The sequence below is a fragment of the Pezoporus flaviventris genome, unplaced genomic scaffold (assembly GCF_033815535.1).
Source record: "Pezoporus flaviventris isolate CSIRO_AGI_PZ_B2104156 unplaced genomic scaffold, CSIRO_AGI_Pfla_v1 ptg000023l, whole genome shotgun sequence".
NCBI lineage: Eukaryota > Metazoa > Chordata > Aves > Psittaciformes > Psittacidae > Pezoporus > Pezoporus flaviventris.
In genome coordinates, this window is record NW_026892571.1 from 13890998 (window position 1) to 13910402 (window position 19405).

The 19405-nt window shown below is 42.2% G+C and overlaps 1 protein-coding gene and 1 long non-coding RNA gene across 2 annotated transcripts; one reads left to right on the top strand and one right to left on the bottom strand.

The window, feature by feature from the left end:
- The first annotated feature begins 1451 nt into the window (after positions 1–1451).
- Positions 1452–9019, top strand: NMUR2 (neuromedin U receptor 2). Its single transcript, XM_061456861.1, has 4 exons — positions 1452–2765; positions 5575–5659; positions 6936–7061; positions 7947–9019. The coding sequence occupies exons 1-4, from the start codon at positions 2046–2048 to the stop codon at positions 8204–8206; spliced, it is 1191 nt and encodes a 396-aa protein (XP_061312845.1). The 5' UTR covers positions 1452–2045; the 3' UTR covers positions 8207–9019.
- Positions 9020–16535: 7516 nt separating this feature from the next.
- LOC133271312 (uncharacterized) lies at positions 16536–18988 on the bottom strand. The gene is made up of 3 exons (XR_009744082.1): positions 18853–18988; positions 17022–17128; positions 16536–16839 (listed from the first exon to the last, which is right to left on the bottom strand). It is a non-coding gene; the product is annotated as an uncharacterized LOC133271312 (long non-coding RNA).
- Between the last annotated feature and the right edge of the window lie 417 nt (positions 18989–19405).

Below are 19405 nucleotides of genomic sequence, written 5' to 3' on the forward strand. Positions count from 1 at the left end.
GCTTCTAGGGGTGGCCTGTTAGACAAACAGACCTGGTTTTCTTCTGGACATCTATTCTTACATGTTTTTGGCACACAAGGCCAAAAGGATCTAAAAGGACTGGGAAGGAAGAACAAGTGGAAGTAGACATAGGTTGTCTAGCACATCCATGCTTTCAAGTAACCTGATGTGTTTCTACACAACCCATTGCTTTCCTCTCATAGAGATCATGGTGTGTGTGGATGCCCTGTTGCCTTTTTAGTACATAAATCCGTTTTGGTTTCCTTTTCTTAAAGATTGATTTAAAGCAGAATAAACCTCAAGTTTCCTTTAAAATTTATTTACAGAGGTTAACGTGTAAGAAGAAAAGTGAAAACCGATTTGGTAGGTACTTTAGAAGTGTTTACTCACTTCAGTTATGACGCAGTATAGACAGAACTGCAGCTCTCCCTTAAACAGACTAAGGCAGAACTTACTCAGGGAAGAAAAAGGAAAAATGGAAAGAACTGAAATATTGAGAAATTACAGAGAGAAAAACACTGCAAGTTAAGCAGAGGTACAGAAAGTATTTAGTCCTGCACAGTTTCTCAAATTCTTGTCTCCTACTGTGCTCTGAAACAGTAAATCTGTGTGGCAGCAAGGGACTCTACTAGTGTTTCCTCTGTTCCTACCTCTTACCCAGATAATAGCTCAAAATCAAATTCAACATTGTTCAAATGCAAGGAAATTCTTTAAAATGAATTCTTAATGAAGGGAGAAATAGGTCAAATGAGCTTGCTTGCTGCTTACCAATCCAATAAAACCTTTCAATCTGCTGTTAGGGATGTAAGAAGCTTAAATGGCTTCAAGGAGGGGACTGGGAAAGCACTCAAAAGTGACAGTGAGAGATATTGGGTAGACAACTGGCACATCAAGCTGATAAAAATCCTATAAACTAGCCCTCAGCTTTTGCACCTCTTCGATTCCAAACAGTCAAATTATATGCATGAACATGAAAAATGTTCAGAAAATTATATGCATGCACATGGAAGCTTTTTGGTTTAGAGAAATTCAGTAAGGAATCAAGCATTCATAAGGAGCTAAATGATGTATTTTGACGCAGCTATCATCCTTGCAGGATACATTTTCTTGGCTCAGAAGTTGTGTTTGCAGAATGGTTGTAATTCCAGAAAAAAAATAAAGATTTTATAAAAATGCATGTCATTCTAGTCCTGGAGGCAATAAATATGTCTTTGAAATAATACAGTGCTCAGAAATAATCCCAAAACAAGGGTAACTAAGAATATGGGATCAGATTCCATCACACCAGGAAAATGGGAAAATATTTTTATATCAATAAAAGCAAATGCAATCCTAAATCAGACTTCAAGAGGAAAAAATATACAGTGTTTAAAAAAAAGGTGAAATATTGTAGCAGCCTAATTCCACACGAATAACTACAAAAAAAGGTTGGCTTTCCTCTATTAAAACTCTGCTTCCAAGTACTTGCTGCTGTAAAAAACAGAAAATCAGCAGAGATCTGAAAAATACAATCATGCTAGATTTTGGGGTGCTTTTCTTTTGATTTTCTCATAACTAGATATAGCATCGATATAATTTTGTAAAAGCTTTTTGGAGTTTTGGGGGTTATTTTGTCTGGTTTCCAGCCCTCTGAGAACTACAAACAACTTGCAGCTAGTCTCACATCCTATTATTTCAGATTCCCAGCTCTCTAAACCTTACATTTCCTATTCTGTAAATGCATCTGCTACAGGAGTGAGACAAGTAGCTGGAACCTCTCTTCTTACTCTGTAATCTAACGCACTTAGTGAGCCAATGAGTATGTGTGAAAGGAGGGGCTTTCTGGCTAAGGGACTCCTTGCAGGGGAACAGCTGTTACAACAGCAAAACCTTAACTGAAGCCAGGCAAACACATTCACTCTCATCTCTCAGTGGCTTTGCGCATCTAGGTCTGGCAAGACAACTCTTCCCCCCCGGCTCTTTACTCTCTGCAAAAAGTGAACAAACTAGCACAGAGAAACTTGAAGAACAGATCTCAGCCGTGAGACGTTTCATCAGATCAAGTAATGGCCTGGACCAGTAATATCTCCTGGTTTAATCACCTTGCTCTACATGAAGAACATTTTAGGAGGTACTTAAACAGCACAGAGGATTACTTAGCCTTCCTATGTGGGCCCAGACAGAGCCATCTGTTCTTACCTATGGCTTTGGTGTACACCCTGATTTTTGTTGTTGGGGTGGTAGGTAACTTCTTAGTTTGCTTGGTAATCCTCAAGCATCGGAACATGAAGACCCCAACCAATTACTACCTCTTCAGTCTTGCCATCTCAGATCTGCTTGTGCTGCTTTTTGGGATGCCACTGGAAGTCTACGAGATGTGGAGCAACTACCCCTTCTTGTTTGGGCCCATTGGCTGCTATTTGAAGACTGCACTCTTTGAGACAGTGTGTTTTGCCTCCATCCTCAGTGTGACCACCGTCAGCGTGGAGAGATATATTGCCATCCTCCATCCTTTCCGTGCCAAGCTGGAAAGCACTCGCAAGCGTGCCCTGAGGACCATCGTGGTGCTTTGGGTTCTCTCTGTCCTCTTCGCCCTCCCCAACACAGGCACCCATGGCATCCTGCTGCAGTATTTCCCTAATGGCACCCTGATCCCTGGCTCTGCTACCTGCACTGTAGTCATGCCCATGTGGATCTATAACTGTATTGTCCAGATTACTTCTTTTCTCTTCTATGTGCTGCCTATGGGGGTAATAAGTGTGCTGTACTATCTGATGTGTCTAAGAGTAAGTTCTACTCTGACTGTGCTCAGTGTTTCCTTAGCTCAGTCTCAAGTGTCTGTGTCTGTACGTGTCTTTTAAGTGATTGCACCTTTTTCTTGTCCACCTGTTTTCCTCCTGTAAAGTATTTCAAAACCTCTGAAAACAGTGGATCCAGCTCCTTTTTTGATGTAATCCTGCTCTGAAATTAATACAGCTATGTTGGGGAATAATTTACCCCAATCTTTTTAAAAAATACTTACCATCACTGCTGCTCACATTTGACTGTTATTTAAACATTCAAGTAAGTACACTGATTCCAGCCTCCCAGAGATTTGCACCTTTGCAATAGGGACTAGAAGGAAACAGACCAAAAGGAAAATCTGAAAAGCGTAGAAAGGAGCAGGCTAATGATTGATTCTTGTGTATTATTTCTTTTCTCTGTTCTTGTGACTATTGCATTACTTTATTTTTCTCCTTCCCAGGAGATGGTGATAATATTCAGTTGTTATAACTCACAAAGCTGCTGTAAATGGAAATGCTACCTTATTGCTGCAACTAGTAAATTCAGCAATAATCTCTTTAGATAACTATAGTTTCACCATCGATTAAGGCTACCTTAGAGTTCATATTCACTCTCTCTTCAAAAAGTCAGACTAGTTTTACCAAGTATTCATTATCTAAATACACAAATAAAACAATCAGTATCATAGTATTATAAAACTATATAGCAACACACTAAAATGCACTGCTGATCATAGCTACTTGGTGAGTATTTTCTTCTCTTATATTACATGTATTTTGAGAATATAAATCCTATCACATCGCATTGAATGTAACTTTAAATAGCAGTATCTGATCATATAGCAAGAAAGGGATACAGTATTCTAGTAGAGACAAACGAACTTACTGAATGCTGTGCAAGAAATTCAAGCAAAACTCTGCTGGTGTACATATCATTTTGTTGCACTGGCTGAAACTATACAGAAGCATTTTTTTCTTACTCAAGAGAGCCACAAGGATTTACTGCCAGAAAGCCATAGCACACAGCCAATCTTTAAAGCAATGAATAGGCTAAATTATCCCCACTGCCCAGTGGTTCTTGTGGGATCTTTACACAGCTTCACTGAAAATTTTGTAAAATAAGGCCTGAAGTGAGGAAAAAAAGTGTTGAAAATAGAGCTGCTACAAAAAGAAAAAGAGAAGTCCCCAAACTGATAGAAAAAAAGTCTCGAAAATTGCAATAGCTTCTGTCTGTGGCAGCAGATATTCCTAATCCCCATCCCAGAGGAGACAAGTACCAGACAAGGGATGCTCCCCTAGGACTTCTGTATTTCACAGCTGTGTTCAAGCTGCCTTTGAGGCTTTGGAATATGCCTGGAATAGAATACTGTTGAGACTGGAAGCCACTAAATGAAAGCTAGGGATTTTAATCAATATGAGCAGACATTTCTCACTAGATGTGTTTCAAATCAACTGAGCCTCTTCCTTAAGCAACTATGAATAAAAGTTACAAAGGAAATGATGTAAAACATGAGAGGCTGAATTGCACTATAATTGAGTATAATTTGATTTACATGTGTTTCCCTTTTATGAGTTTTATGAATATGTAGGACAGTGAAAGAAGGTCTTATTTGATCATCCTTATAGAGAAGTATTGTGAATCAAAACTGAGAAGCAAAAAGTCACAGTGTAAAAGGCAAAAGAAAATGGCACAACTATCATGTTAAAAGCAACTGAAATCTTTTGCAGTTATGTAAAGTTAGGTATAGCTATGCTCTTGCAAGGAGAAGGAGTTGGGTCTTGGTGATCCTTACAGGCTCCTTACTACTTGAGATAGTCTATGATTCTATGTTTTCACAGGCTTTTTACAAATCCAGATTGATTTCTATGTTTTCCCTCATTCCTGATATTCTTTTCCATGTAATTGAAAGTTTTGTTTCCAATTTCTCTCAGTTGAAAAAAACACCACTCCAAATCTGTTGGCTAATCAGAAGCTCCCACTTCAGGAATCTGGGTCCAATTATGCACTCTCCACAGGCGATTTTGTTTGTAATCAAAGCAATTGTCCTGATTATCTAGACTTGACCTTTTCATCGCCAAAGCACCAGTACTCTTGCTGCAAGTGTGTTGGGGAAACATTTCAGGGAGGATTGGATTATTATTCTTTATGTCCATTTTTTAGAAGTACAGGAAAAACTACTGGCCAAGAAAACCCACCTTGTTGTAACCGAGCAGTAGGTGGCTGAATCCATGCATATCACACACACCAGCTGTCTGCAAGAGAGCATATATAGGCTTTGTTCATTAGTGGCATTGAATATCTATTAGTCCAAACACTCAGGGCATGAAACAAACTCCCTTGAATGCTACAGGAATTTTCCCAGTGATTACAGCTGTGTTTCACTAAGGCCTCTCTGAGTATTTTTTGGATCATTGATTTGTGCTTAATTGTGGGGAACCCTTTTAGGAAAATAAACAATATTTTGGTAAAAGAGAAAATAATGCCTAGCAAAATATTGTTGAAGCTGAACACAAACTGCGGACCAAATATTGATTCATTGAGAGGACAAGTGGGGAACTGAAATACAAATTTGCTGTAACTATGCAGCCTCAGATGCATAAAATCTGCAGACTGTTATCAACCTAAAGCTTCAATGTTTCCCTAAATTAAAACTGAAATTTAAATGTAGACTTATTTTTGTTTTCAGTGAGGCCTGAATTGCCCCATATTTTGTATTCTCAAACTACAGCTATCAAAGTATCAAACAGGTTATACCTGGTGGGGATGTCGTCTCCTGTCTAAGCTTTCCTTTGATTTCCCTACTTTTGCCAGTTGAAAGGAGACGAATCTTTGGAAGTGGAAGAAATGGCTGTGAACGTCCAGAGACCATCCAGGAAATCAGTTACCAAGATGCTGTGTAAGTAATGAGCCCTTCTGTGTTTTATTTACCATGGACAAGAGGGTTACCAGGTCTTGAAGTGTAGCAAGCAAATTCACTGGATTCAAGAGTTACGAGATGAGTAGCTGTGATTTAACAAAGAAAAAATGTCTTATTACTGTTCTATCTAGACTTAGAGAGCATGAGAGTGAAACACCATGGCTAGCAAAAGACTAGGAAGGCAATTTTCCTCCCCAGCACAAGAAAAGGTTGAGCAAACCTATGCGGCGGATGCTTATATCCCTCGCTCCAAGCCTGGCTCTTGCAGCCCTCTGGCAAAATCCCTCTTTTTCAGGATGCAAATGGTCTATCTTTTTCATTTTTAAAGAAGGTCATACGTCTGTTTTGCGTCACACCACAAGCTCTGTTCCTGAACAAGGAAGGTCCTGCCAAGCCACATACATCACCTACTGCTGCCTTAACCACTTAGACCTTCCCAAGAAAAAGTAGGACCTCAGCAGACTTGCGCATTGTACAGTATTCAGAAGAAATCTGTGCTCCAACCACCCTGAAAACACGTCAATTACTGGTTTAGGGGCTGCCTTTAAAGCAGTGATCACCTTCCTACTGAGAGGGTGTTTATGCAGGAAACATAAATCACCTTCAATATTTCCTGCAACAACATTATTCTTTAGGCAGCCTAAGTCACTGTCTGAACTAGGAAATTTTACTTCGAAGTCAGCCTGATTTTCTGTGCCCCAGGACTGGAATCACAGTTATTCATAAGACCCAAGTCTGGAGTGGACTTGCAAAAGTACTTACTAAAGCCAGCACAGGCCAAGGTGTGCATGGAGACAAACTCTTCCTTTCATTTTGAGCAATGCACCCAGACAGACATCATCAGCACATGGTTCCTATGGCCTTATCATGCTACGTGATATACAAATAGTGTGCAGAGGAAATTAAATCCAAAGCACAATGGAGCTGGTTAGTCTCAGGTACCATGTATGAATCCTGATGTCTCACTAGCATTTTCTTCATTAGGCTCTGTTTGCAGCACTACATGGCTGTTGCCAGCTCTGTTTGAATGTCACTGTGTGTGCATATATTGAGTTATCCAACTTAGAAATCAGTGGAAACTTTGTTCTTTTAGCTGGTAAGACAGAAAGGATAGCAAAAGATTTCAAATTCAGAATAAAAATTGTATACATGATCTTCTTCCAGCATTCTGAACATTCTCTCTGCTCTGTGCAGGCTGGTGAACCACATCCTTCCAAAACTGACTTGTTTTTCTTCACTCCTGTTTTATTTCTAGTTGTCCTTGTGATGGTTTTTGCTCTCTGCTGGGCTCCATTCCACATAGACCGACTTTTCTTCAGCTTTGTTGTAGAATGGACTGAGCCTCTGGCTAATATATTCAACTTAATTCATGTGGTGTCAGGTAAAGCTTTCTTCTTCCACTTGCACAGGGGCTGGCAAAAAAAAACCCTCTGTGTGAACGGTTTACTTGAAATATGTAGTCATTTATGCCACAGGTGACATGAGATATGCAGGGAAAAGCTTCTGGGGGTTTGGGACAGTGATAAGAATTATGCCTGAAATAAAAACTGCATGCAAGTTTCTGCAGCTTTCAAGGTCTGGGCAAGTTTTCCAATACAGTTGTCTGTATTCTTCACAAAGAAATGAAGTCTGCTGTCATTCAGCTGCTTTTAATGAATACACAGCAGCAGGCAACATCCTCTAGAGGGTCTCTGAGGCAAATGGGAAACCTTACCAAATGGCAAGACAAAAGACGTACACGCTGCTCAGAACTGGGTGATAAAATCAAATGCTTATGCCCCTGCCAACCATAAAATGAAGGCTTTTTCAAAAAGAAATCTTATTTTCAGTCTGCCATAGGAAAACACTCAAATGTGGCCATTAGGCAGCTCAGACAAATCCAGTGTTTGCAATTGTCCTGGTGTGCTGTAAGAAATGAGCTCCCCTCAGCTGGAAGTTATCCTCCAACAGCTTTGATGGGGGGACCAGCTGTGCAAATGTGCTGTGGGCATAAGGGCTGTGCTGGAGACTGGGCAGTACAGCTCAAGAGCTGGTTTCTGAACAGCTGGAGATAGTGAGCTCCAGCTAATACTCTCTCCAATTTCCCTTTCCCTTTGGGTGCAGTGCCTGCATTAGCCTTGGTGAGACATCCCTTTGCCATCAATGCCTCCACTTTTGCATTCAGGCTTGGTGGAGCAGTACAGGCAATTAAAAGCTTTTCCTCTTCTGAGATAATTTCACACACAAATGAGGTCTTTCTCTCTTCCTCCCTGCCTTCATTTCCCAGGTGTTTTCTTCTATCTGAGCTCTGCTGTGAACCCTATCATTTACAATCTGTTGTCCCAGCGCTTCAGGATGGCTTTCTTCAGTGTGATTTCTCCTTGCTGCAAGCACTGGGCCCCTAAACGTTCCACCAGCAAGACTTCTGCCCAGCAGAACATCTTCATGGTTGAGGACCACAATCTCATGGATTCTGCTGAAGACACAAGTCTCCCTGGCACACACAGGACATCTGTCAGCAGTTCTCAGCTCTCCACTGGACTGTGACTGTTGTGATCCAGGTGAGAAGTTAAAGAAAATTACTCTAAGAAAGAAAAATAAAAGGCACCCTCCAAAACAACTGCTTTTAGCAAGAGCAGATCACAGAGGTGTCTTGTTGAATGAATGAACTAGGAGACTGTAATTAGCAGGTGAAGCATTGTATTACCCTCAAGCTAATAGAAGGGCTGGAAATCTCAGTTTACTGTCTGCAAGCTATGCCAGCAAAAAGCTGGTTTAGAAAAATGAGATACACTCACAATGTTGCCAGTCCAAGAAGTAGACACAGCCTATCCATGTTTTACTGAATGGCTTTTTATGCACTAGCCTAAACAGGTTTTATTTTGTTTGAAATGGGCAACTTGCTGCACAAGCCTGGTCTACCCGACTCTAGCTTTAGGCAAGCCAGTCTCATCTCTCTCTCCTGCCACCTTCTTGAGAGTGGGGCTTTTGCAAGAATCTCTTGGCAACAACCAAGTAGGCATGAACAAGAGCAGCTCTGAGCTGGGCTGAAAAACATCAGCCAACAGCACCAGCAATAGCTATTTGTGGGCTAGAAGAACCAGGGAGCCAATAACTGTAAAATAAATGTAAAGAAAACTTCCACTTTCTGAGCTAAGTGAAGATTTGGGGGCAGGGGGCGTGATTAAAGCCTTGAATCACTTTGTCAAAAAATCTACCCTCTAGTGGGTTATTTTTCCAAGTCTGAGAGTCACTGCCATATCTCCTCATACTGTGCCTGACAATATCTACACAGTGCTCACATGGCAAATGCGTGCCCCAAATCCACCTACGTTACCTGGGAAATAGCCACTACGGGGGGCTGAGGATGTTCCTGCTGTGGCTCCTTTGCCCAAAAGTCAGCTGGTGAGGGATATCTGTCCAGGGAATGTGAAAAGTCTGCAGCCTTTTTCAGGCTTCTCCTGTACATCAGAGAGTTTTATTCTTGCCCACCTGCCTAAACCAACTCTGACCATGTACAGATGGACTGTGGTAGATCCCTGCTATCCCCCCATGTCCTGAAGTTTGAAAGAACTTATTGCTTAAACTTCAGATACTTACATGTTGTCTCTACCAGTGAAGCCCTATGGTAGTGCTTCAGCAGACTTCACACCTGCCCATACCAGATGGATTGCAGAAGTCAGATCTATGTGAGGCTAGCAGCCACCAAGAAAAGGCCAGGACAGCATTCACAATACATGGAAACAGGACAGACCTTCAGGCTCAGAGAAGCTGAGCAAAGGTCATTAAAAAAAGGGGAGTTTTGCAGTGATATTGCATCTACTGAATTGAGGTTTTGCTGTAAAACATAACACAAGGTCTGAGAAACTCTTCCACATCCCAGTCATGCAAACAGATCCTGAAGGCAGTACACTTCATCCAAGCTAATGAGTTCCTGAGCTCTGCTGACTGCAGACCAGGTCAGGACCCTGCAGAGTTCTCTAAAGGGGGGCCAGCATGAATCAGGTACACGGCAAAGAATTTTACAAACCTCTGTGTCCTGAGTTTCAAAACCTTTTTGTTGTTCCAGTGAAACACCTCCCTTGTGCATCATGACACAGGGATAGAGATTTAGCCACCAGACTGGGCTGAGGCTTGGCACGCACTGCCACAGCAAATCATCCAATGTATGTCATCAAGGGGCTGGGACTTACACAGAGTACACAGAGTTTTCATAATGAATAAGAACATTAGTTCCTGAAAAATTATACACTGTATGCATAAAGGCTTGTTGCAGTCTAGTCACTAGGGATCCAGATGACATTTCCCATCACAGAAGAAAGGAGTTGTACTCCTGCCTCAATGGGTTCTTACCTTGTTTGCCCCAAAATCTATTTTGCCTCTCACTGCAGGACTCCTGAGCGATGCAAGACTTGCCACAGTAGCTGGCAAATCACTTTTTGCTGCAACACAAAGGGAATTTTAGCCCGTGTTTTCTAACAAACCCATTTTACCAGCTGCAATCTTGAGAAACAAGCTATAGAGAGGGTAACAGAGACACACAAGGCCCTGGAGAGAAAAGGCAGCTCCTGCTCCCTGAAGACACAGCTGAAATACTTTGCCACCCCCAAGTGGACACTCCAGTTTTACCAGTGACATTTACTATTCTAAACAATTTTGTATTATGCTATTTCCCTCCACCAAACGTTAAAGTGTGTTTTCCCACTGGAATTGCCATGCCACTGGCGGTGCCTGTGAGCTGCCCAGGGACAACCTTGGCAGAGACTGAGTGGGACTTCCTCCCTCACCCTGTGTATCATTTGTGCAACTCCCTAGCTGAGCTCAGGGGGTATACTCCTTATCCTAGCTCTGTACACTGGAAGTGCATCTTCTTCTCCGCTATCCTAAAGACCCAGCTAAAGCAGTGGGGAGACAGTACATTTGACATACTCACACATCCACCGTATGATGGAGACATTCCTCTGCAAGATTTTGTGGCTCTTTGAATGCATCTTCTGTATTTAGGATCAGACAGCATCTTGTGTTGGTGTACAGAAAGCCATCCATGAGTGATGCTGCTGTCTTCTTCCCAGGAGAGCTGCAACCTTGGCTGTTGTTAAATGCATCTCTTGCCTTGCAGATGAGCACACAGACCTGCAGTCAAGGTTGGGATGAGAAGCTGTAAAATGAAGATTTGGTGTCATCTTAAACAAAATGACCAAATTTTTATTCCTAGGGAAGACAGAAGGTTTTGTGAGACAGGGGAAGGGGGAAGGGTGAAGGGGGTAAGTGTGCATGGATGAGGAAACTTTAGAACAGAAATTGTGAGAAGCAAATGACCAGGAACTCACCTCCAGTTCTGAACTCACTTTGGGTTTTTTTTTCTCCTAAAACCATTTTTTATCACATTTAGTTTGTCATAAGTCAAAAGAAGCGACACCCATAACCAAACATCAAAAGCAAAGCTGAAAGCATTTAGTCTTGTGCCAAGTCAAACCTTCTGTGAAAATGTTACTGGGGGAGACGTCAAAATTATTCAAAATTCTGCTAAAATCAAAATAAATGCAGTGAAAAAAAGTGGGCTGGCTTGAGGTTGGATGCTCTAAGTTAAGTTCCCTGTGACAGTGCAGCTCAGTGCCACCTCACTTTTGAGAGGAAATCTCTGGAAAGAAGTCAACGCACTTTGTCCCTAAAAAGTAGTTGGTGCCCATTGGAGGCTCTTCTTCCTAAAAGGTCAATGCATCAGTTGTTTATCATTCTAATATTTACCTCGATGAATTTTGGAAGCTGGATCCAAACATAAAAATACTAGGAAGATGAACAGAGATGTCATGAAAGCTGATGACATTTCTTTATTTTTATATTTAGCAGCCTTCATAGCTGAGTGCTGAAAAATGTTGGCAACTGTCTGAGAAAAACTCCTGTTGCAAAAATCCCAGAGAACAACTCCTTTTCCCTCAAGTAGTCCAGTGTGATGAAAATATATTTATTTGAAATCAAGCATGACTTTCTTGACAGAACTGTCTATTGATTCCTCTGCTTCTGTTTCCCTCTGCAGGTGTGTGAGCAGAAAGTGTGGAGAGTGGGGGCAATGCTGTGAACAAAAGTGGACGGTTTGAAATGTGTTACAAGGAAGCACTTAAAGGACAGAATTGCATGCAATGCCAATGAATGATACTCAGATCTAATGCCAGGTCCAGTAGCGGAAAAAAACATCATGACAGCAAGTGGACAATTCCATTCAGTTTATATGAAGAGTTTTTAGACAGTACTGTGTTTTGAAGTATTTAAACCATGGCTTATCAGTTAAAGTAACGTACGCTTCAGCTGTAGAGCTGGTTTTATGTATCTGTGTAACATGAAAATAAATATACTAGAGTCTCTCTTTGTATGCCTGGTCCATCCTCCAGTAAACTTTGTGCTTCTTGTATTTCTCCCCATGATTTCACATGAGTAGCAGAAGATGGAGATCCCCTGGGTGTTCAGCCAGCATCAATTTAAGGACACTGAGGACTTACTACAAATCACAGTACTGAAAAGAAAAACAAAACAAAAAGCATATTATTTCTACATTTTGTATTATTTGCTGGTATATATGCATGAAAATACAGCACTAAACCCAGTGGGGGTTTGTTGCATCCGAGTGCTCTACATGACTGCAGTTAAAAACTGGGCTGCATGGTTGTCAGACAGGAGAAGACCCCAGAACAAAGACTGATGCTTCCCAGGCTGTGTAACAGCCAGATCTGTTCTCCATCTCCATTTTTCTACAACTGTTTACCTCATTTTCTCTGCTGTCCATTATGGCACTTGCTAGGATTGTCTCCAGAGGTTTCTTGTTCCACAAACTAGTGATCTGTAACAAATTGTTGAGCTGTAGCATTTCCATATCAAATGCATATTATAGTAAGGAAAAATATGCTAATGAAACAGAATAATAAGCATGACTTTTTCTTTCTATAATAGACAGAAAAGGAATAATGGGAAAAGACAAGAAATCAAACAACCAGGAACTCCTGTAAGGATTAAAAGATAGGTTTAGAATTTGGTCCAACCTGATCCAATGATGGCAAGTGTCCTTCGGAGGGAGTTGAAGGACAAAAGATTTTGAAAACAAACTGCAGCAAGTTGCTCAATTTCGGCCTTGTAGATTTCTCTGCCTGGGAAAATAAATACTTTTGAGGTTGTTGGGGTAGATCACAAGCCATAAGGGCTCATGTTCCAAAAGACAGGGACCACCTTGAGCATGATTCAGAACTGGTTTCCCTGACTTGAAAAAAAGGATTTGCCATATGTCAAATAAGCACGGATCGTAACGTAAGATCCTCACCTGGGGAGTCAGGGATTGCTGGTTCTCTTCCATGTTTCTTACATCTCAAAATTTTGCCTAGGCAAATACACTGCTTTGGTCATACCCCAGACACAGAGGAGAGAGCTAAGTTCACCTGCCACCAGAAATGGAAGAATTCCTGTTGCTGTCTAGGCTTTCTGAAAACCTGAAAAGTCGCAGCTGTTGTTTTTAAGGCAAATTATCTTAAATCCACCTAATTTTTAAAGGAGGATTAATTTTAGGAGTATGGGAGCTGTTGGAATAATTTGCTTCCCGCTAAGATAGTTAATTCACAAATGAAAAACTGAAGCCTTTATTGCAAAAGCTCAAATAACTTTCTACTCATGCATCCTCAGCTTATGCTATGATGTGAAATGAAGCACAGTTCCTTCCCAGAGGAACAGGCTTCTGTTTGCTTTTTTGGTTAGAAGTAGGTTTTCCGAAAGACCCATAGACTCAGATGTCCACAACATTAAGACCTCCATCAGAGGAAATATGGATCCCTTTTATGGTCAAAGAAGGAATAGAAAATCAGTGCTAAAATCAATTTATCTGACCTATTTCAGTGATCTGCCTTAGGTGTTTTACAGGTATTTTTAATGTATATCTTCTACAGTTGAAAAACAAAGCTAGGCAGCCAGGTACAGGTCACCTTGAAATGCTGTATGCTCTTTGTTGCAGAGCAGATATGTTTGTCAGTCCCTTTCAATTTGTTTTGTTCCTTTAGAGCCCAACAGACTCCCTTAGAAATGACTCACCAGGAAAATCATGCTCCAAATGAGCAAAACAAATGGCTAACAACCAACTCACTGCAAAACACTAGAACAGCATCCTCGGGGGTTCACCTATCATTTTATTCACCGATCTGGGGCTGGTACCTCTGGAACACCTGGACCATGATCTCACAAGGCAGAGAAACTCAAACAAGGCTCTACCACTTAAAAGGTTCAAAGCATTTGTTTCTAATTTGCAGTTTTCTTTCCCTAGCTTCTACAGGAGCTTGTGGGAGCAGGAAAGATATCAGCCCTGCCACAGTGTGTTAAATCGCTGCCTAAACTCAATGGAAAGGCTCCAAAGGGAAGTATTTCATGCTGCTATTGACTGCAGTGCAGGTAGGTTGGGCTGCACTGAGCAGCTGCAGAAAAGACTGCAAGAGTCATGGTTTTGGGAAACAGAACTACCCAGCTTTTCCATGAGGAAAAGAGTAATGAAATAAAAGAGTAATGCAGGAACTTGGAGATACAGTTGTTGCTTATTTAACCATGCACACGCTGGAGTTCCTGTTAGTTGGCGTGGTGCTAGGGAAATATTACCTGCATAGGGTTTTTTGAATGTGAACAAACTGGGCTAATACCGCAAACATCAGCTTCCCCCAAGCCCTGAGCCAGTTTCCTCCCAGTTCAAGTTACCTGGTGGTGCAGGAAAATCCGACCACGGGAACAGCAACACATACAAATTTACATTATAGTAGCAACAACAGGACCTTCCACTGGGACTTAGATACATACAGCACTCAGTGGGGTAACAAGGAACCATTCCTCAGCTGCTTTGCATTAACCATCTTCCTCCCTGCTCTTAGCTTAAAACAATGCGAATCAGCTTGTGCTTCTGCATGCAACAAAGATGAACAGACAATTGACATTGGTCCAATTGCATTTAGTTTGCTTATGTACCTCAGCTTCAAGATGAGGGGCTAAAGCATTTGGAGCTTGCCCTCTCTGCCTGTAACAAGACGTAGCCCTAAGTTGGGTCTGACATGGCAGCCTAGCAATTCCCAGTAAACTTACTATGTTACTCCAAGAGGCAGCAATGACTGCCATACATGATTCAACCTCAGCACACTCCACTTTTTCACAGTGTCTCTTGCATTAACAGCAAGGAGCACTCAAATGATTGTTAGACTCAATCTGATTGCTTTAGGACTCATTTCTTCCCTTATCTCCCCTCTCATGAGGAACAGGTATATTGAAGAATCATCTCTCCCCCTCATCCACCCTGTCTTTTTGCTGCTAAGAAATTCCACCGAGGATTGAGTTTGTTCCCTGCAACTTCATCTGCCAGCTGTAGGACTTTCACACCATATTTGTATTCCAGTCCCGATTTCAATTACCTGGCTAACCTTTTCAATTTTCACAGAGAGTGAGAATCTGAAAACAGCAGGTCCTTTATTACAGCTCACACTGGCGGCGAATGTTTCACCCCCCTTTCCCTCCCCCATGTTTGCAGGAAAGCTCTGTCAAATTCAAACAAACTCATTGATCATAACTTGTCCATTTACTTATGCTTTGCTGACTGCTAAGTATTCTGGTCCCTTCTGCAGACCTCTTATCCGCCCTCCTTTTGGCTTGAACACTCTATGTTTTGTATCATTTCTAAAAGCCAAGGAGAAAGTCTTCAGTTTTCATCCTGATGCTTGACTCCAGTGGGAGTTCTCACTGTGGTCAAGTACTGGAGAAGGTAAAAGCCTTGTGCTTCGAGAAGGGCAATTTGCTGATCTTTGACAAGCAAAACATGATGGTAGCCAGTCCTTTTTCACATGTCTCAGAACATTTCCCAGTGGAGGCTCAGGGTATTGGAGGAGTTCCCTCAAACTGGGGGGGATGTCAGGCACTGGACACCACTCTGCTGATCCCAAACCACTGTTCTGACACTAAACTGTACTGGCCATGGCTGTCACATGCAAAAGAAATTATTTTCCTCCTCCCTTTTCCCTTTCTCAGTTCTGCAAGTCATACCCCTCCTCTTATCTCCTCTGTTATTTTGAGCTCTTGATACAGCAATCATTTCCATGTCTGTGCTCTGTCTGCCCCATCACTCAGCCACCCAGCTCCTAAAAATGTTTTATTTCAAAGTGAGGGGGGATTTAATGCAATAGATCTGTTTCTTAGCAGCACCTTCCCCCTTTTCTTACTCTTTTTATTTCTAGCCCATTATCGTTGTCCGTGTTCAACTCTAAATTAACTTAATTATAGGCAGATTTCATATCTCTCTAAACCAGAAGGGGCACTTCTAAAACATCCCTCCAGTCAATAGTAAATGAGGACCTTGTCCTATGCTAAGTAGGCTTTGGGAAAGGCAGCTCAGCTGTGTCTGTCTTGCTCCTTCCAGAGACCTCTCCCAGTTGCTCATAGCTCCTGCCTTTGCTCTGAGCTGCTTCTAAGTGAGCCATTTCACCTATCCATTTTGCAGCCTGTCAAAGTTCATCACAACCACTGAGCTCTACAAAAGACATCTGTATAAATTGCAAGGTGAATTCTTCCCTTATGCAGATGCCAAGGACGCTGCCATCTTTCCACCTCCTCTTGCCATATTCAGATAGGTACAAAGTGCCTAGGTTCAAAGTCTATGCCTATTTTAATCTGCCCTGGGTGCAAATCTAAGGTAAACCTAAGTCATATCACATCTGAACATTGGATGTACTCAGTCCAGGATGACCTCCTATTATTTACACGTTTGGCAGGATAAAGATCCCTCTTGGTTAATGCAACTTTTGTTCAAAATTCATAGACTGATGATAATGGAAATCCCTTCTGAATCATAACCACACAACTGGACTAGGTCCATGGCACCCCGTTATACCTCATCCTCTCCTTAGCCTATGATAACAGATTTCCTTTGGAAATCAGGAGCAGGAGCTATCTCTAGCAATTGATGGGTTTCTCACCTTCCAGTAGGTAAGGCTGCATTGTTATGGCTTACCATTCACAAAAGCACTCCACTGGCAGAGGGAATACCTTCTTCCTTCTGCAGGAGGTCAAGCAGCTATTACCCAGCCAGGCCACCTCTTCCTAAGTCCATCAAGTTTTGCATGGTGTCAGTGAGTCCTCACTGGTAGAAGCAGGATGATGCTCTGAGAACAATGAGCGGAGATCTGTATTCACATAATGAGGGAAGAGTTAGAGGTCAGCCACCAACAGAGCTGTGTTGAGGGCGTATGAAATACTACAAAGCCGTCTATGACACACAATGGAGGGTGAACTAAACATCCACCATATAAAAGTCAGGGAGGGTATTGTGCTAGTTATAAGAGGAATCAAAGAGCTTCATTCCTACCACTGGAAAAAGACATCTGTGATTTCTGGAAAGGAAGGAAAGCCTGGGTGATTCTTTATGCAGATGGTTCCTCTTTATTCAGATCTTCTTCCTAGGTGTTTGCTGCCCTGGAAAGTGGAACCACAGGTTAACTTGCATGTAGGGTTGGAGTTGATTAACTTGAAACTGGTAGCAGTGCACCTAGAGGACAAGTCTTCTGGGGTCTCTGGTGGCTGACCCACGCAGTTAGTGGGAGTGATACAAACTATACGCCTGTGACAAAACAGTACCACATGAACTGCAGCCAGGTCCTTGCCCTTAGCCCTAGACTTTCTCATGGATAGAGCCTCATTCAGAATGTAATTCACTCTGCCCCAAAATCTTCAGGGTCTTCCCTTTCTCGCTCATCACTCTGATGTGCAGGGGGAGACACCATAGGTAGGATATTTCCTCCCTGCTTTGTGAAGACATTTTCAGAATTACCTATCTCAAATGAAACCACGTTGTATTTATCAGCACTGCAGGAGTCTGTTCCTAAGGTCTGGTGTTAGGCCAGGAGGGCCTGAAGAAGGCAAGGAGCAAATATCTGCTCTGAAATCTGAACACAAGCCCTCTAAAAAGCATTTGCGCACGCCTTCCCCGGATTTACAGGCCAACAACAGCAGTCATCGCCCACTGGAGGTCAGTCTTGAGCCACAAAAACCTGCGTGGGGAGTGCAAAACTCTGATTTCCAGCAGCCGTGGACTCTTAGCCTGCATGTGTGGTGCCCAGGATACCCCAAGGAAGAACATGTTCCAGCTCCCTTGATGTTGCTTTATGATTTATAGAGTCTTCATGTTTTCATTTCTTTTTTCCCTTCTTAAAAATATCCAGTGGTCTGTTGCTGGATAAGCTCAGCAAGAGATGCATGTGCTGTTCAATCAGCACAGTTCAGGCTCACAGAAATCCAGGATGCTCCTCAGCTCCAAACCAACATGTGCAGTGGCACCACATAGCTGGTGAGTCAGGCTTGGCCTACTCATCCAAGGTGACCTAACAAATACTCTTATTTCTGGGCAATTATGAGTCTTTTGGTTTTGTTTCAGAGGGAAGTGGTATAATAATTATATACAGATAGCACCCTGTGAAGATCAGGATATTGAAGCACAACCAACACAAGTCCAGATATACCTAATTCAGATCCATATTCCTCGCCAGTGCCTATAATTAGGACTTTCTCCAAGGAAACCTAGTTAAAGAATCACTTCCTCGTACCCCTTCTGTGACACCCTCCAAGAAGGGCTCAAGAAGGATTTGATGAGAAACAAAACCCTTTAGCTAAACATTTTGATAAACCAGATTTTGTCCCCCCTCCAAAAAAAACAAAACACCCAACAATTGTATGCTTCTAGGATCCCACAGGTGTCAGTGCAAGCTCAGCTCTGGCGCTACCAAGTGAAGTCAGCTCTTGGTAACTCTTATGTCTATACACGAATAATGCATCTGTACTGGCTGGCAGAAAATGGAGATTGAAGTGCTCAGCCGGGACCTCCTCAGGTTGTTATTCCATGCATCAGTCTGTGGTCCATACACATTCACCAAAGCTCAAGACTGAAATAACATCCAGCATTGAACAAACCTGTTTGCCCCTTCTACAAGAAGCCTTAAGCATGCATTTCTTCTGCTTGGCTGTAGTAGTTAAAGAGACATTCCTTTTCTGTTCTTTTCCTTGCACAGCAATAGAAATATTGATCCCCACCCTGGCTTCTTTCCTGTGAATGATCAGTTACCCTTTGGTGTTAAACAAACTGAAATCATACATTCTAAACAACCAGAGAATCACAAGGGTCAAGGTACCTTCTGATCTCGTACCTCTTATTCCCATCTGTATTCCTGTATGCATGGCCTTGTGCACACCACATCTTTCCAGCAAGAGAAAGGCAGCCTCCATCTCTCTGTCCTTCTCTATTCATACTTGCCTCCTGCTTCAAAGAAGAGAAAAGTTGTTTCCGAAGTCAGACAGTTCTTAAGAGCGACTGGAGCAGATGAAATAAAAGAGACAGGGTAGGGACACTGCATAACTCAGTAATATTGGCTCTTCACAATTTGGAAACAAACCCACAGCATGTCCGTGGCACTGGAATCATTCCTTGGGTGATGGAATCTAACCAGCTGGGGACCTTGGCAGCCCACCAACCACACAGTCAGAAACCAGGCAAGCAATGGGTAGGAACAGAGGCAACAGTTGTCTTTGGCACAGCCCATCAGGCATCCTTGCAGCAGCCCTTGGGTGCTGCTATCTCACTGCATATTGGAAACTGTGCCGGGAGAGTAGGATGCACTGTTCTCAGTATGATCCACAGTGGCAAATTACGTACCAAGGAGCTTAGAACAAGGGGAGATTCACATCTTTTGTTTTGCATAT